This window comes from Dromiciops gliroides, chromosome 2 (assembly GCF_019393635.1).
Source record: "Dromiciops gliroides isolate mDroGli1 chromosome 2, mDroGli1.pri, whole genome shotgun sequence".
Classification (NCBI taxonomy): Eukaryota; Metazoa; Chordata; class Mammalia; order Microbiotheria; family Microbiotheriidae; genus Dromiciops; species Dromiciops gliroides.
The window spans coordinates 126,698,632-126,724,411 of NC_057862.1; the positions used below are offsets into that span (position 1 = coordinate 126,698,632).

The 25,780-nt window shown below is 37.4% G+C and overlaps 1 protein-coding gene across 1 annotated transcript in view; it reads right to left on the minus strand.

Annotated features, from left to right (window-relative positions):
• AKAP13 (A-kinase anchoring protein 13) overlaps positions 1-25,780 on the minus strand; it is a 393,887-nt gene that overhangs the window by 208,757 nt on the left and 159,350 nt on the right. Inside the window, exons 3-4 of the mRNA XM_043982253.1 lie at positions 25,202-25,349; positions 3,811-4,107 (exon numbers count right to left, since the gene is read on the minus strand). Coding sequence (XP_043838188.1) covers positions 3,811-4,107; positions 25,202-25,349 — 445 coding nt within the window. The remainder of the gene's footprint in view (positions 1-3,810; positions 4,108-25,201; positions 25,350-25,780) is intronic.

Here is a 25,780-nt window from a genome sequence, read left to right on the forward strand (position 1 = left end):
CCCCTCCCTCAGGGCAAAATATATTGCTATACCCACTTGAGTATGTATGTTAGTCCTTCTTTGAGTCAATTCTGATGATATTAAGGTTCAATCACTCCCCAATTCCTTCCCCCTCTTCCCCTCCCCTCCATAAGCTTTTTTCTTGTTTCCTTCATGTGAACAACCTCTCCCCAGACCATCTCTCCCCTTCCCCCTCCCCCAGTCTATTTCTCCTACCCCTCAACCCTATTTTAAGGATGTCATTATGGGTTAGTTAGGTGGCACAGTGGACAATGTACCAGCCCTGGACCCAGGAGGCCCCAAGCCCAAATCCGGCCCCATACATAAGACACCCCACAAAGAACAAAACATAACATCCCTTCATATTCAGTTCAGACCTGTGTCCTCTGTATTATCTTCCCATATAGGAATGTTAACAGTTTGATCTTTTAATATCCCTCATGAAGTCTTTTTCCTGTTTATCTTTTTATGCTTCTCCAGGGTCTTGTATTTGAAAGTCAAATTTTCTATTCAGTTCAGGTCTTTTCATAACAAATGCCTGAAAGTCTTCTTTCTCCTTGAAGTTCCATGTTTGCCTCTGAAAGATGATGCTTAGTTTTGCTGGGTAAGTGATTTTTGGCTGTAGTCCCAGTTCCTTTGCCCTCTGGAATATCATATTCCATGCCCTCCAGTCCTTTATCCTTATTGGAGCTCCACAGTATTTAAATTCCTTTTTTCTAGCTGCTTGCAATATTTTCTCCTTGACCTGCGAGTTCTGGAATTTGGCTATAATATGCCTGGAGGTTTTCCTTTTGGGATCTCTTTCAGGAGGTAATCGGTGGATTCTTTCAATTTCTATTTTAGCTTCTGCTTCTAGAATATCAGGGCAATTTTCCCTCACAATCTCTTGGAGGATAGTGTCTAAACTCTTGTTTTGGTCATGGTTTTCAGGTAGTCCAATGATTTTCAAATTATCTCTCCTAGATTTATTTTCTAGGTCAGCTGTTTTTCCAAGGAGATATTTCACATTGCCCTCTATTTTTTCATTCAATTGGATTTGCTTTACTGTGTCTTGGTTTCTCAAAAGGTCACTAGCTTCCATTTGTTCAATCCTAATTCTTAGGCAATTATTTTCAGCAGACAGTTTTTTAATCTCCTTTTCCATTTGGCTTTTCAAACTGTTGACTTTTTTCTCATGACTCTCCTGCATTGCTCTCATTTCTCTTTCCATTCCTTCCTCTCTTTCTCTACATCTTCATTCTATCTCTCCTACTTTCTCTTCAAAGTCCCTTTTGAGAGCTTCCATGGCCTGAGACCAGTTCGTATTTTTCTTGGAAGCTTTGGATGTTGGAGCTTTGACCCTATTATTATCTTCTTCTTCTGAGGATGTATTATGGTCTACCTTTCCCCCAAAGTAGTTTTCGATGGTCTTCTGCTTTCTCTGCCTACTCATGCTGGCTTACTGTTTCTTGGCTTTTTACTCCTTAAAGTGTAGCACTGCTTCCCGGACACACTGTTCGTGCTACAGCGTGGCCCAGGGGGTGATTGGGCTTCTTCTCAGCCTGCCTGGCTTGTGAGTAATCACAGCCGCTTTCTCTTTGACCCGGAAACAGAAGTCTGATTGAGCTCTGATTCTCTATGGTCAGAAGCTTGGCGTGCTTTTACCCCTCCCCCACTGGGCCACCACCACTCGATTCAGCCCACTGGTTCAGACCCAGGGCGCTTTGCCCCAACTCCAGTAGATACTGCCTCCACTTCACCCCGGCCTACCTCCGAACCCCCTCACCAGTCCGTGATCAGAGCCTCAGAAGCTGCTGGTGCTGAAGACTCTGACGTGCTGGAAGCAGCGTCCCTGGCTGGGTCCGGACCGTGCACTGAGTTGTTCAGCCTGATCAGTAGGTGATCAGAATTGCCCTCTTTTGCGGAGAAACAGTCTCACTCTGTTCTTATGTGCATTAGGCTGTTCTGGGTTTTGATTTTTACCACATTATTTGGGCATGAATGGACGGGTTTATCTGGAGCTTGTGGGAGTCACAGCCTCTCCTCCGCCATCTTCGACAGCAATCCAGTTTCATTCTTAAGAAACTGTCATCCTTACTGGTTGGGCCTCCCTAGCACAATTCATAGGCCACAGGGTTCTATCTAACCTTTCTTTGAACTCTGAAACTGTAGGATGCATGTGAGATCATGCCCAGCTTTCTTCTCCTTCTTTATAATGAAATAGAAGGCATGATTATATATCCACCATGACAGAATTTTAGAACTCATCTCATCTAGTTTAAACCCTTTATTCAACACATGAGAAACAGGGCCAGTGGAATGAAATGACTCGCTTAGGATGACAGAACCACATCAAATTAGCAGCAGAGCCAAGACTAGTGTAAGGCACTTGCTTCCTAGTCCAGGGCTGTATCTACTATAGTGGACTATAGCTTTATTGAGCAATTGGCTCTACAATCATGCTAACAAGCAGAAACTCTATGTACAAATATGTAAATTCACTACTAATGCAAGTTTTATTCCAATATAGACTTTTATAAAACTAAACCCTGATTAATAATTTAAAAGGGCAGATTATACGTTGATCCTGTATGCAAAAAGTTATTAATGACCTTCTTTTAAAAGTCCATGTCAAATCTAACAGTCTTCTTTTAATCATCATTCTACTTGAACTTTTTGTAGAGTCTGAAACTGCTGACCACCCTTTTTTTCTGGAAACACTCCCTTTCTTTTCATTTTATGACACTATTCTGCTTTTCTCCTACCCTATTGGCACGGTCCTGTTGTCTTCCATGATGGCTCTACTTTAGCCTCACAGATTAAGTAGGGGTGCACAGTGCTGGCCTTTTGCTTCTGTCACTTTATATTATGTCTCTTGTAAACTTTTTCTTTCATGCCTTTCTAGTACCTCCTCTATGCAGATGACTCTAAAATCCCTCTCTGTCTTAAGCCCTGTCCTGTGTATAAAGCTTCAGTTCAGTATCTAAAGGTCACTTGTTACTTGAAAATCCTTTATCTTTATATTCCTACTAGGCATCTCTATATCTATCCATCCATCCATCCATCTGATGAGAGTCCTCAGGTTGAATTCCGATCCTAAATAAGTCACTTAACTTCTCGCAATTTCAGTTTCCTCCTCTCTAAAATAGGGGTGATAACAGTAATACTACATACCTTTCATGGTTGCTATGGGGAAAACACTTTCTGAACCAAAAGATGCTCCCCTAATGCTTCTATGATAAAATTTAAATCCTTCTATTTGACATTTAATGCCCTTCACAATGTGGCCCCAGTCTATTTTTTCAGGCTGATTAAACATTTCTCTCTTATACACTCCAAATTCCCATCAAGAAGGAAATGGTTAAATAAATTGTGCTAAGTAAAGCAACAGAATACTTTCTTGCAATAAAGATCGATATATAGCATACAAATAAATTTGAAAAGAGCAACCATAAAACAATGCAAAAAAATTAAAAAGCCAAACCAGAAGAATTAAGTATAAGTTAATAATACTCATTCTAAGAGGAAAACTAAATAAAAATGGAAAAATTTAAAATCCTGTTGAGGACTTAGAAGGCAACTAGAAAAGTAGTATGTCTTGAAATCAATTCATTTAAATGTAAATAGCCATTAAGCAAGTCTAGTTGATTATTAATGATCAATGTTAATGTTAATAAAAAATTAAACCAAGATATTAGGGCAACACCTTAGACAGGAAAGTTATTAGATGAAGAATCCCAATTTTAAAAGCAGCACAATCATACAAGGCAAGTTTTGAGGTAGACTTCCAGGCATAACCACATGCCCTGCTTGATCCTTACGGGTCCTCACCATTCAACGTTGGGTCTGTTCCCAGCACGTTCCATTCTTCTGGCAGTTTGAGGTGTCGGAATGCCAGTGCTACCTTCTCATCTAGGGTATTCACATCCCCAGAGGGTGGTCCTGATCGATCCAGAAACCTGGTGAAGTTCAGAGCCTGTTGGTTCCCAGCACTGGTTGCCAGGAACTGGGCTGCATCATATACTTCATCCTGAATGAAGCGAAAATCTTCCTCAGCCACCACAAAAACAGGGAGTCCCTCTTTGGAAGCACAGAGCAGGACCTTCACTGTTTCACAGCAGTCATGACCTGACAAAAACACAAACAACATGAGACGACTTATGGTCAAGAGGACTCCTAACATATGACACACAGGTTATGTTGTCATATTCATTTTCTCTCATGAAAGTTAAATGAGAAAACAGAGCAAGGCACAACACGGAACACTGAGACATTCAAATATCTGTTGGGTTTTGAAAGGTTATGGACAAATAATTAATTTACCAGTCTTGTATACATTTTCAAGAACACTTTACTTAATATCACCTAATTTCAACAGGAATAATAATTTAAATCACAACAATGAGAATAAAATAACAGTGATGATAACAATACTAATCCATATAAATTGAAGGACAATCTTTTTAACATATGTCACCATAGGAAAGACAATCTCCAAGCAGCAAAACATGAAAATCTTTCAAAATGGAACTATCTAGAGTGGAAAGGTATCAAAATCACATGGGAAAAGGATGAGGTACATCCCATTATCCTATCTGCTACCATGCTTGTTCTGAGGATGCTTTAAATGAACCTATATAATATGAGCTTGGATTCTAATATGTTTATTCCACTACATAAAGCAGTTCATTTATCCATCTATGTAATAGTTCAAATTAAGTATCAAAAATAGCACAACAGTGTCTTGTCCCATTTCTATCTCAATTGCATCCAAAAAAGAAATATAGTTAGAAGTACAAATAATAATAGCATCTATTATTTATAATAAACTTTAAGGTCTTTAAAGTACTTTAAAGACCCTCACAGCAACTCAGTAAGGTCAATGTCATTATCATCCCCATTTTACAGATAATGAAATTGATGCTAAGATAGCTTAAATGACTCAAACATAGTCACATAGTGTCTAATACAGGATTTAAGGACTTGGAATTTTCTCAATTCCAAGTCCAATACTCTATCCACCATGTAACACTGCCTTTTATTAGATAAGGTTGTAGAATGTGATGGAAAGTACATAGTTACATTCAAATATGTTACCTATTTCTGTCATCGTCATCATTATTAATGGCATTGAGTAAAATTATCATCATCATCTGCCTTGAATAAGGGCATTAAAATAAAAGGCCTTGTTTATAAATGATCTGTTTTAAATAGAATTTCTCTTTCTTCTAAACTACTTAAATATATGAACCCCTAGGAAATAATTGATTTTATGGGACAATAATGGGATCATATGACGAGGAGTACAGTTCAAAATTCTGTGATGTCAACATTCACAGTAAAGTGCTCCCCAATTTCAGGGGCTTCTTCCCTGTCAAGAGAGAATTCTTAAATTTTCAGTAACTGATCTCAATTTACCCTAAGCTATGTCATCTTTCATTGCCATCACTGGCTATTCCTTCACAAAATAACTTCTTTCTAAAAATAACAAGAGAAAAGGTCAGAAAAATCAAAACCAACCCCTTTTGGACTTAATCCATTCTTAACTCTAAGTCTCTAATGCCCAACTACCCAAACTGAAAAGAGTGAGACAGGTCCTTTTTTGTGGGTCATAACACAGATTATCCATGACATAGAAAGGCTGGTCCAAAACCAGGAGACTTTAATGATACAAAATAAATTTTATATTATAATGAAATCAAAAACAAAGGAACAAATTAAAATACTATGTGTTTCAGTATAAACACAAGTGCAAATAAAGACAAAGTTGTTTTTTCGACCTGATTTTTTTTTTGCAGTAGTTTCCATGACCCCTTCACTCCTACAGCAAAAGAATATATCTAGAATATTGCTGAGTTTATTAAGCAATAATTATGTATTATGAAAGCTATAAAAATAGCATAAAATTGCTGCTAAGCTCTTGCTTACTAGGAAATGAACCCCTTGCTGTGAAAGATAAGTACATCTGTAAAGTAACAGAATTAATGTCCAAAAGCAACTCATGAAAACCAGTACCATTACTTTATAACCAGTACAAGAGTAAAAAATAACTTGACTGTATACTTTCACACTTATCACTTTAACAGTTTAGAAATACTCATCTATTTGGAGGAAGTATGGTATACAGTCACACCTGAATCATACATAATTGGGGTTTAAAGAGACGCAGAGGAAGAGAACTCAAAGGACAGCAAGACCCACTATAATGAAGAATAATATAAGCAACTTGAGAAGAATCACTTCAGGAACGATGCCATTATTTTTCTTTAATTGATGGTAACCAATGACCTATTCAAAATAATGTATCATGGAATTCTCAATAAGAAGAGGAAGTGGGCCTCTATTACCTCTTCTCTCCTTGCTTTCCATTACATGCTCAAACTCAGGGCAGAAGTTCAGAAATACTGACAAATGTATTGACAGAATAATAACCTATTAAGTTTGAGAGTCCATGAAGGGCAATAAGATGGCAAACCATCTGCTTCCAGCATTCTCACCCTCATCAAAGTCAGAAAATATTCAACTTATCCAATCATTTGACAGAAAGGTGGGTATAACTATGAGGGAAGACATGGCAATGCAAAATTGATTAGAAGACAGGGGCCTCCATGCCCTGAGGAAAAGAGACTAGGAATGTGGATAGAGTGGTCAATCCTTTTCTGGTATATTTTGAGGAGAAAAACTGCTTAGCCTCAGGGGTATCTGTTCAGGAGAAAACATATACACTATAGCAGTAAAAGGAGAGAAGGTCAAACAATGAAGAAACCCCAAATGAACTACCTAAAATAAAAGGCAAGAATGACGAAAACACGTAAAAAGCTAATAGAGAATTGCTGACTATAAACTCAGTCTCAAATAGATAAAACAACAATGAAACTGATAAAGATAAAAGGAAAAATCAGCAAGAATTTTTTTAAAAGGCAACAACATAACAATTCTCCAGAGATCATCAAACAAAAGCAAGAAACTTCAGAATATTTTAAATGGAAAATAAAGATGCTAGGTTTGAAATTTGGTCAGAAAACAGAATTCTCAAAGAAATTTTATTTTTAAAAATTCAGTTCAATTCAATAAACATTTATTATGCCCCTACCACATGCCATATGCTATGCTAAGTGTTGGGGATACAAAAAAAAGGCAAAAAATAGCCCCAGCCCGCAAGGAACTTACAATCTATTATGGGAGACAACATGTGAACAAATCTATACAAAGCTATATACAGGAGAAATAGGAAATCATTAAGAGGGAAAGCAATGAATTAAGAGGGGCCTTAGGAAGGCTTCCTCAGAAAGTGAGATTTTAGTTGGAACTTAAAGGATGCCAGAGAAGTAATTTGTCAGCATGGAAGGGAAAGACCATTTCAGCATGGGAGACAGTCAGAGAAAGTGCTGAAAAATGAAGTATCTTGTTTGTGGAATAATGAGAAGGCCAGTCAGTATCACTGGACACCAGAACACATGTCCAGGAGTAAGGTGTAAGAAGACTGGAAAGGTAGTAGGAGGGGGCTAGGTTATGAAGGGTTTTGAATACCAAATAGAGAGTTTTGTATGTGCTCCTGGAAGCAACATGAAGCCAATGGAGCTTATTGAGTATGCGTGTGTCTGGGCATGTGGGCATGTGAGCATGTGTGCATGCACACATGTGTGAGGGCATGTATAGGATCAGACCTATGTTTTAGGAAAATCTTTCTAGTGACTGGATGGAGAATGGATTAGAATGGGGAGAGACCTGAGGCAGGCTGACCTACCAGAATCTACTGTGGGCATCAGCCATGTGGTGACAAGGTCCTGCAAGAGAGTATCAGCAGTGTCACAGGACAGGAGACATATTCAAGAGATGTTGCAAAGGTGAAATCAGCAGGCTGTGGCAGCATCTTGGAAAAGGGGGTGAGAGACAAGTGAGAATCCAAGATGACTCCTAGGTTGTGAGTCTGAGGGACTAGGAAGATGGCATTGCCCTCTGTACTAATAAGGAACTTAGGAGGTGGAGAAGGTTTCCGGGAAAAGATATAATGAGTTCTATTTTGGACATATTGAACTCAAGATGTCTACTGGACATTCAGTTTGAGACATCTGAAAAGCAGTCAGAGATGCAAGCCAGAAGGTCAGCAGAGAGACTGGGGCAAGATTGGAGAATCACCAGTATAGATGTGGTAATTAAATCCATAGGAGCTAATGAGATCACCAAATAAAGTAGTATAGAGAACCCTGAGGGACACCTAAGGTTAGAGCACATGATGTGTAGAAGGATTCAGCAAAGAAGAATGAAAAGGAGTGGTCAGAGAGGTAGAAAGAAAACTAGGAGTGTAGTGTCTTGAAAACCTAGAGAGGAGGGAATATAGAGGAGGAGAGAGTGATGAACAGTGTCAAAGATGTAGATAGTTAGTTCAAGGAGAATGAGGATAGCAAAAAGGTCATTGGCTTTAGCAACTAAGTAATTTTGGAGGGAGCAGTTTCAGTGGAATGGTAAGGTTGGAAGCCAGGCAGTAAGAAGTTAAAAGAAGAGTACAAGGAAAGAAAGAGGCACAGAGTAGTTAACTTAGAAGACGTGGTAGAGAATCTCTTCCAAATAGTAGGGGCTCTTAAAAATTTTGTGATGGATCTGGAATTCAAAAGTATAGAAGGAAAAGAATATTTGGATAAAAAATAACATCTTCAAAAGGACTCATGAATTCTACAGAAGCCAAAATGACTGAACCAGAAGACTAGATTCTCAGACATAATTTAAGGATCCTATTTTTCCCAGAAAAAAAAAAGATAAATTAAAAGGCCTAAGTGCCACATTTCTAGAAATAATACAAACTGCCCAAGTTTTAAAAACAAGTAGAATAGGGGCGGCTAGGTGGCGCAGTGGATAGAGCACCGGCCCTGGAGTCAGGAGTACCTGAGTTGAAATCCGGCCTCAGACACTTAACACTTACTAGCTGTGTGACCCTGGGCAAGTCACTTAACCCCAATTGCCTCACTAAAAAAATAAACAAACAAACAAAAAAAACAAGTAGAATACTGATTAATGGAATCTCCATTTTATATTTTTTAAAAGGCAAACAGCATTTTTCACAATGAAAAATCACTTACTAAGCAGAGCATATATTCTGACCCAGTGATGGGACTCTTGGCACATATTTAGCCCAAGGAGTAAAAAACACAGATAAAAGTCCTATATATACCAAAATATTTGCTGCAGCATTTGGGGAGTTTAAAAAAAAAAGTGAAAATAAAAGAGGATATCTACTGACTTGTAAACATCTTAACTGCAGCAAATTAATATGACAGAATATTAATATTCCATAAGAAACAAAAATATGTAGAGTTCAGACATGCAGAAAGACTTGGACAAAGAGATGGAGAAGGAAGTAAAGCAGAATTAAGGGAACTCAGGTCTTCCTGAATCCGGGGCACCACCTAGCTGCTCACTTTTATTTATTTATTTATTTGGTTTTTGTGGGGCAAGTACCATATATTTTTAAAGTGAATCCTACAATGAATTTTGTTGTCAAATCCCGTACTTGTAATTCTTTAGAATGTATGTTAATCTATCTCTCTATCCCATCCAATCCAAATAGTCCTTGTTCTTTTTAACCAGTCTCCCTTTCCCACACCTTAAGAATGTTTTATAACAATGCTAATTCATCTAATCCCTAAAGCAGGGAACAATGAAACTTGTACAAAAGTCCTATTACCATTAGGAAAAAACAATGATTACCTCTAGCATTTACAAAGGGATCATACTATAGTAATGATCACTCGCTTTATACCAGGCATTCTATTTATTTATTTATCTCTTAAATTTAGACTGTATCAGTTTCCCTCCACTCAGTTTAGTGTCTTGGACACAATAGGTACTTAATAAATGTTGAAGTGAAATTTATGTAACATATAATGAACATAAGAATAGAAGCAACTATGTCTATGTTCCAGGTAACTATTATTCATCTTTTTTCAAGAAGGTGAAGATATAACAGAAAGGACAAATGAATCAGAGTTTTCAGAAAATAATAGGTCTGGGTTCATTAACCTATCAAGCAACAAACATTTATTAAGTGCTTACTGTGTGCTAGGAACTATGCCAAGCACTCGGGAATACAGTTATCCCTTCCACATCACGACTTTCCCCATTATGGTTTCAATATATCATGGGTCAGCATAAGAAATTAAATGGGAATTTGGGGGGGTGGGTGTGGAAGCTGTAAACAATACGTGAAAGACAGAAGACAATGTAGAAAAAGTTTAGAAACTCAAAAATGCATAATATATACGTATAGTATTGTATAATTCAACCCAATTTTACAATAAGATGCTGTAAACACCTCCTGAAAGAAAAAGAAAAAAATTCAGACTTCTTCTCTGGTACAAAGGGAGGGCCAAAAATTTTAGGTAGATTTTCCAGATCATAGGGGTGCCATACTCCTAGCCCCTTCAATGGATGGGATAACTGTACAAAGAAATACAGAAGGGGGCAGCTAGGTGACGCAGTGGATAAAGCACTGGCCTGGATTCAGGAGGACCTGAGTTCCAATTTGACCTCAGACACTTGGCACTTACTAGCTGTGTGACCCTGGGCAAGTCACTTAACCGTCACTGACCTACCCCCAGAAATTTGTTTTTAAAAATACAGAAACACTTTTTTCTCTCATGAAATTTCTTGATGAGAGGAAGACAGATTAAAGAAAGTCTAGAAAGAGGCAGGAAAGTTCACTGACCTCTTTCAAAAGAACTACTAACTAGGAGCTGCAAACAAAAAGAAGAAAACTAAAGTATTGAAAAAGTATATAAAGGAACAATGTCCAATGTTTTTACTCTCTTTTGAACCTATGCAAGAATATGTTCTAGTTTCTCAACAAAGAGTAAAGGAGTGAAAAGAAATAAAAACACATCTGGCCATTACTAAAAGGGGATATTAAAATCCATGGGGAAAAAAATCCATTGCAAAGTTGTCTCTGAGAGCAAAAGGGAGTAACAAACAGTCTACTATTCTGGAAAATGGTCTTAACATTTCTTTAGAATGGGCCATTGCACTACCAAGTCATTGCTGCTTTTCTTTGTTTACTTTAGAGTTTCCTGGATGAAAAAAGAGTTGAATGAAGGATAAATTCAAAAAGTTACTGCTTATGATCTCCCGAAGAGACCTAATTTAACCGAATAAATACATTTATCCAAATCTGATGGCTATGTCTGTCACTGGGTATATTCAGCAGGATAGTAGGAGTTTCCTACAGGCCCCTTATCTCTAAGCAAGGCACCCATGGAGACAAAATATTATGGTAGATAAACAAAGCCACTGGACACATGAAACATCAATTACTTCATTTCCTACAAATGAACTAAAAATGGAACATGTACCATCTTACAATGAGAATTCAAAATCAATTCAAAGAAACCAATCTGCATTAGATTTTAGCACCTATTAAAAAGTATCCTTGGATCATACATTTGATTAATCGAAGGAGAATCCCTTACTAACATTATCTTCAAAAGATTTGCATATAGTAGGCTATGGAAACAAAGGGAAAGGAATTCTATTTTTTTTATTCCTCAAAATTACTGATTGACCCCTGCCCTGCCCCCCCCAAAAAAACACAGAAGAAAATCTAGATATTAACCTTAGTTCTGAAATGCCTGCAGGTGAGAATGGGAAAGTCTAAATTTTCAAGTCCATGAACTCTGAAATCTGAATGAATTTTTAAAAAGTACTTATTAAGGGGGCAGCTAGGTAACGCAGTGGATAAAGCACCGGCCTTGGATTCAGGAGTACCTGTGTGACCCTGGGAAAGTCACTTAACCCCAATTGCCTTACAAAAAAAAAAAAGAGCACTTATTAAACATTGCTTACAATGTGCTAAGAATTCTTCCCTGTGCTAAATTCTAGTGCAATACATTCCTTGTGTTCAAGGAGTTCACCTTATAATTGGAGAGATAACACACAAAAGTTTGCAACTGCAAATAAGATGGTTAAGTCCCCAGGTCCTTATGGTTTGTTGGCAGAGTAGATGCCTCTTCATTAATATTATTTCCACATAAATTCCACAGAGACATAATCTGTTATATATTTTGAGAAGTTGCCCAAATATATGGTACATGCATAAATCCTTATTTCCAAAGGTAAAGTAAAGGCAGGGGAGCGGTGTCAGAAGATAAATGAAAGGCAGGCAGCAATGATAATAGTCTTATAATAACCTGCATTTCTATGGCACATTTTGGCTTAAAAGCATGTTTGAGGTGTCCTCCAGAGCCAGTTTTTGTTGGCAAACTAATATTAAAAATGTTGACACATCATGGCACTCATATATTAATGAAGGACTCCATGTTCTGTCCAGTTTTCCAGAGTGATAAAATACACAGGCATTTCCATGTAAATACTGCAAACAGTCCAAATGAATAATAGATTAATGATTATATGGCAAAAGCAAACTTAGCACTCCAAGAATCCAAATATCCATTGAAATACTGGAGTTCAAAGTTGGCTTTTTTACATAAAATAGGTTTAGTGCCCAGTTTCAAGACTATAATTCAGCTTCTTCCACACCCACTCCCAAAGCAATTAAGCTACTTTTCTACAGAGATTCAATATTATTTTTTTAAATAAAAGAGAAACAGATACCGATGAAAATGACCATTACAAAATCATAGGTATTACGAAGGAATAGAAGACTAGACAATCAGTGAAAATTAACTTCTTTCTGATTAAGACTGGTTAAATGCCTAAAGTTTCTTTCCAAATGTAATATTCATATATGTCATCCTTGCAATCTGTTGCAAAAAATAAAGCTCATACTGACAAATCTAGCACACATGTGGCCTTTTGTTGAAATTTAGCTTATTGGGGGCAGCTAGATGATGCAGTGGATAAAGCACCAGCTCCGGATTCAGGAGGATCTGAATTCAAATCCGACCTCAGACACTTGACACTTACTAGCTATGTGACCCTGGGCAGGTCACTTAACTCTCATTGCCCCACCCCACCCCCAAAATTGGCTTATCAAAACCTGTTCAGCAATCATTATTTTTTACTTATTTAAAACATAAAAACACATTTATCACACAACTATATTTTTCCTCCTAAGAAAGAACTATTTGTGGGAGATTTCTCTAACATTTTTCTTTTAATGGGCAAAAAATACAAACAGAAAACCCAACCAATTTGGGACCAAATGACGTTTACAGGTAAATTTGGCTATTATTCAGAATTTAATAATTAAAAGTAAAGGAAAAATGTTTTCATGTTTAAATTTTTTTCAAAAAAAATGGCATTTAGGATCTCTCAGTCTGTCCTATTTTTCATTCTAATAACATGTTTGGTTTGTCTAAACAACTAACTGTTGGTAACCAAGATTCTATTTCATTTAATATTAAATACTACTAAGTTCCCATGTCGCTTATCAACACCTGGTCATATTTCTATACACTGTTCACGAGCTATATGGAGGTCTTTTACAATGAACCCATTTTTTAGAAACCTAAGGTTTACCTATATGATGGGGGAGGGAGAAAGCAGTAGTTAGTTAAAACGGGATTTGGGGATTTATATTTGTGGACTTAATATTTTTATTATTTTAAATAAAAAGAAATGGGATCAGGGTATTTTACTTCCACCTACAGCATCAGTGAAGTAATAATAGCAATGAATTGATTTGGGTAAATGTGTTCTCAATTCAGCTTATGCTTTATAATAAATTATGTTTTTGATACAGATATACAAAAAGTAATTTCTAATGTAATCATTTATTATACAACTTGTTTAGCAATTTAATCACTCAGTCCAGTTCCTAAGATTAGTCAAATATATTTTGTAAAAGAAAAATGGTTTGGTTTTCCCACTATAGCTCTTAAATGGTAATGAAAACAGGGCAGCTAGGTGGCACAGTGGATAGAGCACTGGCCCTGGAGTCAGGAGTACCTGAGTTCAAATCCGGCCTCAAACATTTGACACTTACTAGCTGTGTGACCGTGGGCAAGTCACTTAACCCCCATTGCCTAAAACAAAAAAACAAAACAACAACAAAAAAAACCTTACTGACTAACTGATGTAGAGCCGGAAAGGATATCAGCGGCCATCTATTCCAACCTTTTATGTTACAGATGAGAAACGGAAGGTCCATGGAAGTTAAACAACTTCTCCATAGGTCGTGTTAAAGATAGGATTTGAACCCAAGTCCTGATCTGAGGGGCAAGGCTTTTTCCATTTAAAATCCCAAAGCGAAATACCAGCTAAGAAAGAATGGATACTATGATTTAAATGGTAGCCTCTAAAATAAAAGTAGCTTCCATTTCTAAAGAACTTTAAAATTCATAATATATTTTCCTCACAAAGGCCCTATGAGGAAAATAAGACAAAGATTACTACATGGCAAATGACACTCAGATGAAGGAGAGCCCCTAAAGTGGCTTCAAAATGGAATAAACCAAGGATCTGTTTTATACACACACACACACTCTCTCTCTCTCTCTCTCTCTATGTAAATGCTTATAAGCACAGGCTTGAGATGTCTCAGTCTCTGTGGCATTTATTTATTTACATTATGTATACATTCCTTGCCTTTGCAATTTATTATCTTTTTCACATATTTATTTTACCATCCATAGCACCTAGCACAGTGCCTAACATGAAGTAAATACACCAAAGTTTGATAACTGGGTGATCAGTTGTGTTGTACTAGGTGCTCAAGAGACATTACCTCCTTGCCTCTACACACACTTTCTGTGTAGTACGAATTATGAGCTCTCATGCTTTTTATCTTGTGCCTTCATGGTTTTGCTGATACCTTACTGCTAATATTCAGGACCAGAGAAGTAGAATGGTAGAGTAGAAAGGCCCCTAGACTTTGGAAGATCTGGCTTTGAGGTTCAATTCTATCTTTTAAGTAGTGGGAACATTTAGAGTTCTCCATTTCAAAGAAACCCCCACAACGCCTATGCTCTATAGCCAAGACTGTCGATGGATGAACACCTGCAGAGCCCAGGTTAAGTCTAGGTGAATCAATTCTAACAACAGATTGATGACTAAGAGGCTTGAAAGCACACTGTCTCCTAGCATTTCTAGAATTTTTCCCAAAGCAAACAAATGGATATAATGTTTTACACTAAAAACAACAACAACAACAACAAAATATTGGCAGTTATCAATTACTGACATAAGCAGTCAACAAGCATATATTAAGAGCCTATTATGTGCTGGACACTGTGCTAAGTTCTAGAGAAACAAAGAAATGCAAACATATGGTCTCTTTCCTCAAGGAGATCACCACCTAATGGGGAGACAACATGCAAATAACTATATACATGGAAAATAGATATAAGTGGGAGACAATCTCAGAGTGAAAGCACTTGGGTATGGGAGGTAGAGGGGACCATCTTTAAAAAGGTAGGATTTGAACTTCTAAATGATAAGATTAAAAAGTAATATCACGGGGGCAGCTAGGTGGATTTACTAGCTGTGTGACCCTGGGCAAGTCACTTAACCCCATTGCCCTGCAAAAAAACAAACAAACAAACAAAATAATATCACTATTACATGCTGTCCTTATTAATGCAATAGCATTTATTGTCTCCTCCTTCATTGGATTTCATTGTATCTAACCAACTCTGGAATCAGAATATTTAACTTTTTTCTCCTAAATCAAACATAGTACTATAGGCTCCAAATCAGAGGCATGGATTAAATTATAAATTATGAATATTATGCTTATCAAATCTGAGGATGACACAAAGCTAGAAGCATAGACTACAAGTTGGAAGGCAGTGTCCAAATCTAAAAAGAGCTTGACAGGCTAGAACAGTAGGCTGAGTGTATTAATACAGAAATTAATAGGAATAACTGCAGTCTTACACTTGAGATTTTTTAAAATCACCTTTATAAGATAGGAGAGGGGGCAGCTAGGTGGCTCAGTGGATAAATCACCAGCCCTGGATTCAGGAGGACCCAAGTTCAAATCCGGCCAGACACTTGACATTTACTAGCTGTGTGACCTGGGCAAGTCACTTAACCCTTATTGCCCCACAAACAAAACAAACAAATAATAAGATAGGAGAGGAATACATGACTAGACAGTTCATTTGAGAAAGTTAGGAGGCATTTTAGTGAACTGAAAGCCCAAACTGAGACAGTAAAAATGTGTTTCAAAGGCCAGGAAAGCTAGTGCAAACTTAAACTGCATAAAGAAATAAATAATGCTCAAGACTAGAAAGGTGAGAGTTCTGCTGTATTAGATCACAGCTTCAGTCTATTCTTTTCTAGGTGCCACATTATAAGGGCATTTAAAAGCTGGAGAAAATTCATCAAAGGGCAATCAGGTTGATGAAGCATCTAGAAATAATGCCATATGATGTGCAGCTGAAGGAACTTAGGGTTAAGAGTAGGTGGAGTACAGGAAATTTGCTGTTGAAAAGAGAAATATTCATGGGCTTGGATGGGGCAGGAATGACAGTTATACTCAAGTATTCAAAGTCCTGCCATATAGAAATTATATTTGTTCTTCTTGGCCATAAAGAGCAGAACTAGAAATAATAGGGAGAAGCTATAAAGAAGAATTTGGGATGGATGAAAGGGAAAACTTCCTAATAACTGGAATTAATTCAAAACTAGAATGATTTGCCTTCTGAGTTAGTGGCTTCACTCTCATTGGAAGTTCTAAAGGAAAGGCTGAAAGACTGACCTTTTGTTGGGAATGGGATAGAAGAGAATTTTTAAAAAGAGTATATTGGAGATACTGGAAGCAGAATCAAGATGGTGAAATAAAGACAGCAACTCATTTGAACTCTCCCAACATTCCCCTTCAAACAAATTTAAAATAATTCCTCAAATCAAATTTTGGAGCAGCAGAGCCAATGAAAAGTCAGTGTGAGATATTTTTCTAGCCCAAGACAACTTAGGAGGTTGGCAAGAGAAGTGTGTGACACTGGGGTTCATGCCAGCCCAGAATGCACACAGTGTAGTGCCTGCAATGGTCCTTTGGGGTTTCCATGACAACAGAAGCAGAAGTTTGGGAGCTCTCAGCCCAGAGATATTCTGGCTCACAGTTCTAGGGCAGAGAAAAACACTTCTGGTTCAGTCACAAGAAAGCAGGGGTCCTGGTCACAGTTCCTGACCCAAGAGGAGCACTCGTGCTTGCAGCTACAGGGAAACAGGGGACCTTCCTTGTAAACACTGGAGCACAGACGAGGAGAACAATGACCATACTTCTCCCAGAATCATACCATCATGGAAGCACCAAAAACTTGCAGAACCCAGAACTAGCTCGGAAAATAGTAGCACAAAGTGTTAAGTTTGGAAAATTGACTTCCTGCCTACCATGGGAGCAGAGCCTAACTTCAATATTAAGAATATAAAGTTCAAAGTGTAGAAGGAAGGAAAGAAGGAAAGAAGGAAGGAAGGAAGGAAGGAAGGAAGGAAGGAAGGAAGGAAGGAAGGAAGGAAGGAAGGAAGGAAGGAAGGAAGGAAGGAAGGAAGGAAGGAAGGAAGGAAGGAAGGAAGGAAGGAAGGAAGGAAGGAAGGAAAGGAGGGAGGGAAGAAAATTTTACCACAAAAAGCTACTACAGCAGTAGAAAAAACCAGGACATAACATAAAGTCAAGAAGAAGACAACAATGTATGTGGGGGTGGGAGGGTAGGGGTGGAGTTAGTTACAAATAAAGTCACAAAATAAAATGCTGGGGCAGCTAGGTGGTACAGTGGATAAAGCACTGGCCCTGGATTCAGGAGAACCTGAGTTCAAATCCGGCCTCAGACACTTGACACTTACTAGCTGTGTGACCCTGGGCAAATCACTTAAACCTCATTCCCCCTGGCAAAAATAAAAAAATAAAATGGTCCTTGGATCCAAGCCCAACAAAAATTCCTGGAAGAGTAAAAGAAAGAGATAAGAGTAGTAGAAGAAAAATTGGGGAAAGAAATGAGAATGATGCAAGAAAATTATGAAAAGCGAATGAAAAGTTTGGTAAAAGAGGCACACAAAAATACTTTAGAAAATAACACCTTAAAATCCAGCACTGATCTAATGGTAAAAGAGGCACAAAAATCCACTGAAGAAAAAAACTCTTTATGAGGCAGAACTGGATAAATGGAAAAAAAGGTACGAAAGGTCCTTCAAGGAAATAATTTCTTAGAGAGGTGGATCACTGTAATAAGTTAGGCATATAAAACACAGCAATAAATGAATATAGCAATCGCCTGTTTGATAAACCTAAAGACTTTAGCCGCCAGGATAAGAACTCACTATTTGACAAAAACTGCTGGGAAAACTGGAAAATAGGATGGCAGAAATCAATATCTTATACCATACACCAAAATAAAGTCAAAATGGGTGATACCATAGGCAAATTAGAAAAGGAAGGAATAGTTTACTTATCAGACCTATGGAGAAGGGAAGAAAAAACTGTTCAAATATTGTAGAGCCACAGTCAGGATGATACAAGGCTTAGCAGCTTCCATGTCAAAGGAACAGAGAGCTTGGAATATAATATTCCAGAAGGCCAAGGATCTAAAATTACAACCAAGAATCACCTACTCAGTAAAACTCAGTATAATCCAAATGGCCATAAAACTGTGCATACCTTTTTGCCCAGCAATACCAGTACTGGGTCTCTACCCCTAAGAAATGAAAGAAAAAGGACATATTTGTTCAAAAAATATTTTTAACATCTCTCTTAGTCATTGCAAAGAAACGGAAATTGAGGGGATACTTATCAATCAGGGAATGGAAGAACAAGTTGTGTCATATAACGGTCATGGATTACTATTGTGGTCTAAGAAATGGCGAGGGGGGGTAGTTTCAGAAAAACACAGCAAGACTTATATGAACTGATGCAAAGTGAAATGAGAAGTGGAAGATCACTGTACACAGTAACAGCAATTATGTGATGATCAACTTTAAAAGATTTGACTACTCTGATCCTAGTCAATTCTAAATGACTCATGCTTCAAAAAATACTATCCACCTCCACAGAGGGAACTAATGAACTCTGAGTGCATAATGAAGTATATAAGTATATCACTTTCTCTGTGTAATTCCAGACTACTTTCCAAAACGGTTGAACTAATTCACAGCTCCACCAAGGAATTTGCCTTTCTTCACTCCTTTCTGTAAAGAGTCTACCTGCTTGATCCTTCTCAGTCTTCTTTGCTGAATCTTAATCTATGTCATACCCACTAATTGCAAGTGTCCTCATGGGTTTAGTTTTAGAGTTTTTTTTTCTTTTTATAAGATCTATCTTGGCGATCTCATAAAGCCTCACAGTTTCAATTATTATCTCTATATGGAAGATTCTAAGATATGCATACATACATATATACATACATGTATATGTACACACAAACACATATTTATACATACACACACATATAAAGTATTTATACACATATACACATACGTCTCAAAGATGCTTGCTGTACAGTTCTTTCTCCATACTTTAAAAATATTATTTTCACCTTCACATTCCCTTTGTAAATGCTAAACATTAATGCTGGTTTTTTTTTCCTGACACCATTGGTTGAACACAAAGGCGGCAGTATTTGGGGATGGGTGGCTCTCAAGCTTGCCTAATTGTTAGATAGTAATGATTTGGGGTTTTGTACATAAAGACCATGGAAACATTTGTTTGGGGGAAAAAACACATACATGCATATTGTGGTAAAAATTAGAGAACTTTCCATAGGCAGCTTTTAAAGGACCTCCCCTTTAGGGGAAGGAAAGATTGAATGCTCCCTGAAGGGAGGCAGAGGGTGCTTTTAGAACGCTAGGCTGCTTCCAGAATGCTAGGCGTCTTCCAAGACTCGGCCTTTTTCGTGCTTGGCCCTTGTGGTGGTGGTGCTCAGCTGTCTCTGGTGGCACAAGCAACTGCAAACTTTCAGGTTCGGTGAGTTAATTACAGAAAACCCTAAATTCCGTTGAACTAGCTTAATTGGAAACGGTCTGGGTATTGAATAAGTTAAGCTTAGAGTTAAGAATATTTATCTGTATTTCTATTTTCCTATTTCCTTATCTTTGAATTTTATTAGTTTCACCTTTGTTGTTTAATTAATTCCCAAGTAATAAAATCTGATCCTTTTGTGAACTAAAGCTTAAAGGCTCCCTTCTTATTGGCCTGGGAGAAATATCTAAAAAGGGCAGTTCAGAGGGGAGGGTGAACCTAAAAGGTCCCTCATATTTCCGGGACCCCAATATTAAGGTGAGTCACCCAAATAACACTATTTATATCAAATTCTGGCCCCTACAGTTTATAAATACATACATATATACACACAGTGTGGATATGTGTGTATAGATACATACATGCATATATGTACATATATATACACACACATACACACAGTGTGGATATGTGGATATGTATATATATGTATATATGTGTGTGTGTGTCTGTGTCACACACCCTAAAAAACAAAATCACCCCATCTTCTTAATTTCCAATTACCATCTTCTCAGTCATTCAGGCAGACAACCACATTATTGTTATTCTCGACTTCTCTCTCTAGCCCCATATTTTACAACACATCCTATACATGTCTCCTTCACTCTATTTAGACCAAACCTATGGCTATATTTAGATACTGCATTAACAAATACCCACCTTTTGAATGATTCATTGGATTTAGAAATAGATCGGACCTTAGAGGTCATGTAGTCCAATCCTTTATTTTGCAGCTCAAGAAACTGAGGTTAAGTGACTAGTCCAAAGTCACAGAGGCATTGGGGAGAGGGAGGAGATTAGGATCAAGTCCCCTTGACTCCAAATCCAGTGCTCCTTCTACAACATTACACAACAACCCATTATTTACAACTTCATATGTAAGTAGCTTAGTCACAGTGCTTTTCTAAAACCAAGTCCTAAGGGAATGTGGGTTCTGAATGCGTGAGAGTGGGGAGAATAGAAGAAAGGAGAATAAGTTAATACTGGAGCATTTCAGAAGTAGAAAGGAGGTAGCAGTGGTCTTCAAGAAGAGAAATAGGAAGCTAGAAGTTAAGTGAGGAACAAATACAAAAACGTGAGGTGGGGCCCAAGATAAACTTCAAATAATAAAATGTATCTACATTAACCTTACCTACATACCTGAGTATCACTTACCACCTTTCTTCCTAAAGGCTGTGATTGAATGTCATTTAACTTTTATTCACATTCAGTTTAAAAATGTCCTTTTTATTAAAAAAAGCCAGCACACTAAGAAATAGGCAGATTCATGCTGAAGCCATGGAAAAGTGTCCCCTGAATGTTTAAAAATGTTATATGAAATCAATGGTGAGGTGGGAGAAGCCATGCTCCCACTATACAGCCAGATTTGGGGGGGGAGGCACCTAAAACAAAAGAGAACAAACAACAACAAAAACTCTGTTGTTTTATTCCTAAGAGAATGCAAAACGTGCTCTGGTGCATCAGCTTTTCTTTTCTAAGTCTGGAAGAGATTAAGGTGGAGAAAAGAGAAACAAGAAGATATTTCCGAAGTCACTCTCACCTTTCTTTTTAGTGAGTAGGATGGAGGGGGATGGAGAGAATCTTTGCAACAAACTCATTTAGGAACATTATTTTAATACCAGAAAAGTATTTGATATTCCATGAAGGAATAAGAGTACTCTAGGAGAGACACAGGAGGCAGCATATGCCAAGTAGGTCAAATCAATATCAGAAACTAATCTGATTTTAGCAGTGGAAATGGCATTAAAGAAGAAACATTAACAGAGCTGCTGCTGCACTCTAAAGACCATGGGACTTTTCCATCTGACTTGAGTTAAAACCTTCCAGGTGCTGTCTCATTAGAATGTGAGACCCTTAAGAGCAAAGACTTTTCTATTTGTATTCTTGGCTTAGCACAGTGTTTCTGCACATAGTAAATCCTTAATAAACATTTCATTCATTCCTTCATTAATTACAAATGTATATTATTTCAGTGACATTGTGTTTTTTAATAAATCTATTATTTGTTTATTTTTGACATTCATTTTTTAAAATTTTGAGTTCTGAGTTTCTCCTGCCTGCCGGGCTGTCCCCCATACATTGAGAAGGCAAGAAAAATGATATCAAGTATACATATGAAATCATACAAAACATATTTACATGTTACCCATATTACAAAAACAAATCAAGAAAAATAAAGTGAAAAATTGTGCTTCAATCTGTGACATTATATTTTTAAAAGATCTTTTGTTGTTTTGGGTTTGGGGGGGTGGGTTAGGGTGAAGGGATTGGTGGGGGGGAGAGAATAGCCTGGAAATCAGTCACTTAACAACTACATTTCTAAGGGGAAATGTTTTTTGAATTTCAAAGAACTGATTTACACAGAAACTTTTCAAATTCAACCCCTTTTGTGTTTACACCTGCCAGATTTACTGTCCATTATCACATTCAGCACCAAAGTAATGAACAGTCTACAATACCTTATTCAGGAGTCTGTGCTAAGAGAAATATAAGAGGAAAACCTGACTATTAATATTTTTAAGCAGGAAGAATGTTCATTTTATTTGATTTTATGTTAATTTAAAAAATTAGACTCTAGGATATGGAGATTCTAAAGATTTCTTTCTTTCTTTCTTTTTTTTTGCGGGGCAATGGGGGTTAAGTGACTTGCCCAGGGTCACACAGCTAGTAAGTGTCATGTGTCTGAGGCCAGATTTGAACTCAGGTACTCCTGACTCCAGGTCCAGTGCTTTATCCACTGTGCCACCTAGCCACCCCCGATTGTAAAGATTTCTAATGAACCTTCAATATTCCTTTCAATTTACACTTAATATGTATCTCCATCTCTAATGACATACATGGGGTTCACTAATTTCTTAAAATATGTATGGACTAATAACAGTGTGGTGGTATATGCATGTGAGAGAGACAAAGAGACAAACAGACAGAGAATAGAGGACAGGTTGCAAGAGAGAACAATTAGAATGGTGAGTGGATTTTAAGTCTTTTTCATCAAATGTATGTCAGCTTAAACTGTAATGATCTCAGCACAATTAAAGACTTTTGACTCTAGAAAAGACCTCAGAGATTATCTAGTTCAATCTTTTTCATTTTACAGAAAAGGAAAGTAAGGTCCATAGAATTAAATGACTTTTCGAAGGTTAAAAGGTCAATTATTAGTATCAGGAATAGAACTTAGTTCTCCACTCTTAGAACCTCTGCCATTTCTACTATTCCCGATGACTTTGTATCTTTAATGTTAATAAAATCTCTACTACATATAATGTTTGTTCAAAAGAAAGACCGTTTGCAAGATGGATTCCAGACAGCAAAAAAAAAAAAAAAAAAAAATCATGAGTAAGACACCCATCTCAGCATTCCATAACTTCCACCTTCTTGCTCCTCCTGATACAAACTATGTAAAAAGGCTTGAGTTTGAAGTCTGTTGTCTAACAGATAGGTCTTGGGCAGTATTACCATTGTTCAACATTTCCTAGAATGCATGCACCCTCCCTCTTCATCTCCATTTCTCAGAATTTTGTCTTCCTTCAAGGCTCAAGTCAAGTACCACTCCCCTCCCTGAAGCATCCTTAGAATTTCTCATCCTCCAGATTTTTCCTCCTCCTATACTTACCTATGTATAGGATACATTTTCCCAGTAAAATGTGAGCTCCTGATAGACTGATACTATTTTGTTTCTGTCTTTGTACCCCTAGCACCTTACACAGTTGTCTGGTACAGAAAAGGTACTTAATAAATGTCAGGTGAATTGAATGCAAAAAAGCATTTCATGGCAACCAAACACAACCCCCAATCCAATCACCTCAAAATGAGGCTTTGTTCCTGTTTTCTTCTGTGCTTACAAATTCAGAAAAATGTAAGTTTTCATTCTAGAATTTACCCGGAGGCCAACTCAGTTTCTTTTCCCATACTTTTTTGGTAAAACGTCATGACTAATGCTGGATTAAAAAAAGCACGGTAAAATATCTCTATCACTAACAATTAATAAATGTTTAGTAATGCTGATACTGTATGACACCTTTTAGAGAACAGAGTTCAAAGTCATGATATGCATAGTATGGTATACATGGAGGAAAAGACGGCTTATAGCCAGGACTCTAAATTACAAAGGAAGGTAGGTAATCACCTTTTGAAAAGCAATCGGTAACCATTCTGAACTGCTAGCTCCATTTTTTTAAAGTGAGGCAATTGGGGTTAAGTGACTTGCCCAGGGTCACACAGCTAGTAAGTGTTAAGTGTCTGAGACCGGATTTGAACTCAGGTACTCCTGACTCCAGGGCCGGTGCTCTCTATCCACTGTGCCACCTAGCTGCCCCTCTAGCTCCATTTTTTGGTAAAGTTCCTAGACATTCATCCTAATTTTAGGTTCTACTTTCTTCCTACATTCCCTGCAGTGTTTTGTTGAGAGGAATGAGAGCAAAATTGCTCTGAAATTATTCTATACCTTAGCTTGCTACATTCACAGATAACAAATGTAAAATCATTTTTTCAGATACTTTGGGCTACCCTATGTAGGCCCCCTGATCCAACTCTTAACTTTTTCATATCAGTATGTGTGAAAATAGATAACTGGTGTTAGCTCACATTCAAAAGGACAGTTTAGCCCACTCATCCCAGTAAGTAGACATCACCATGACAGAAAAGGGACAATACGAAAAAGGTAAGGAATAATAAATCAAATCGAGCCTTCTTCACTTCCCCTAAAGGAAAATAATTCATCATTTAATAAACTGTTTTGCATTATCATGGAAATCAGAAAATTCTGAGCTGAAATTTCAATCATAAAAGGTCATCCCCAAGCCAATAATGGCCAACATTTTTCTGAACCTACCTACTATTTTTTTTTTCCGGGGCAATGAGGGTTAAGTGACTTGCCCAGGGTCACACAGCTAGTAAGTGTCAAGTGTCTGAGGCCGGATTTGAACTCAGGTACTCCTGAATCCAGGGCCGGTGCTTCATCCACTGTGCCACCTAGCCGCCCCCACCTACCCACTATATTAATATTACTTAAATAACTTTTGACAAAGGTCCCTATTTTAACTGTCACTTACTAAAGACTAAATGGTAAATATTCACTCATGTTAGCCTTCTAAAAGTTACAATGGGAAGTATCTATATCATTGCTGAATTCTGATTCCACCAGGAATTATTAAAATGGTATTTTTAAAAAACCACCAAAATCTAATAGTACTCTTTAATCCCCTTGATTCACTCTCCTCACTCCTGTATTCCAAGGGATAAAATAAAAGAAGTCCAAGTCATTTACCTTCAAATATTACTGACAATATTTCCTTTAAAGGTTCGTTTTTAAGTACTCACCAGGAGCAATTGTCTCCAAGGTATCAGGATTAACTTTCCTGGTGCTTGTATAGTGGTGGAGAGTGGAGCCAGAAAACACCAAGTAAAAAACTACATCATCTTCAACTTTATCCTCTTCAGCAAGCAGCACTGTGACAACACAGTCACCCTAAGGGAAAAGAAGATAGGCAGGATAAAAAAATCTACTTTAGTAAGATTCTAAACATCAAAGCCTTACTTCATAAAGTATCAGAGTTTGAGGAGACCAAATATTATGTGAAGCCAGTTGCCTTTTTTCATCCTTTGCTTGCTCCTTTGAGATCCATGTATGTGCTTGGTGAATAGGGATGAAAGCCAAAAGAAAACAAAGCATGTATAAGTAAAAGAGATAGTAAGTTTCATTGTTAGTTCTTTGGAATTGTGATTCATCATTATGCTGATCAGAGTTCTTAAGTCTTTAAAAGTTGTTTGTCTTTACAATGTTGTTACTTGGTATAAATTCTTCTAGTTCTGTTGACTTCACTCTGCATCTATTCATGCAAGTCTTTCCAGGATTTTCTGAAACAACCCACTTCACTGTTTTCTTACAGCACAATAGTA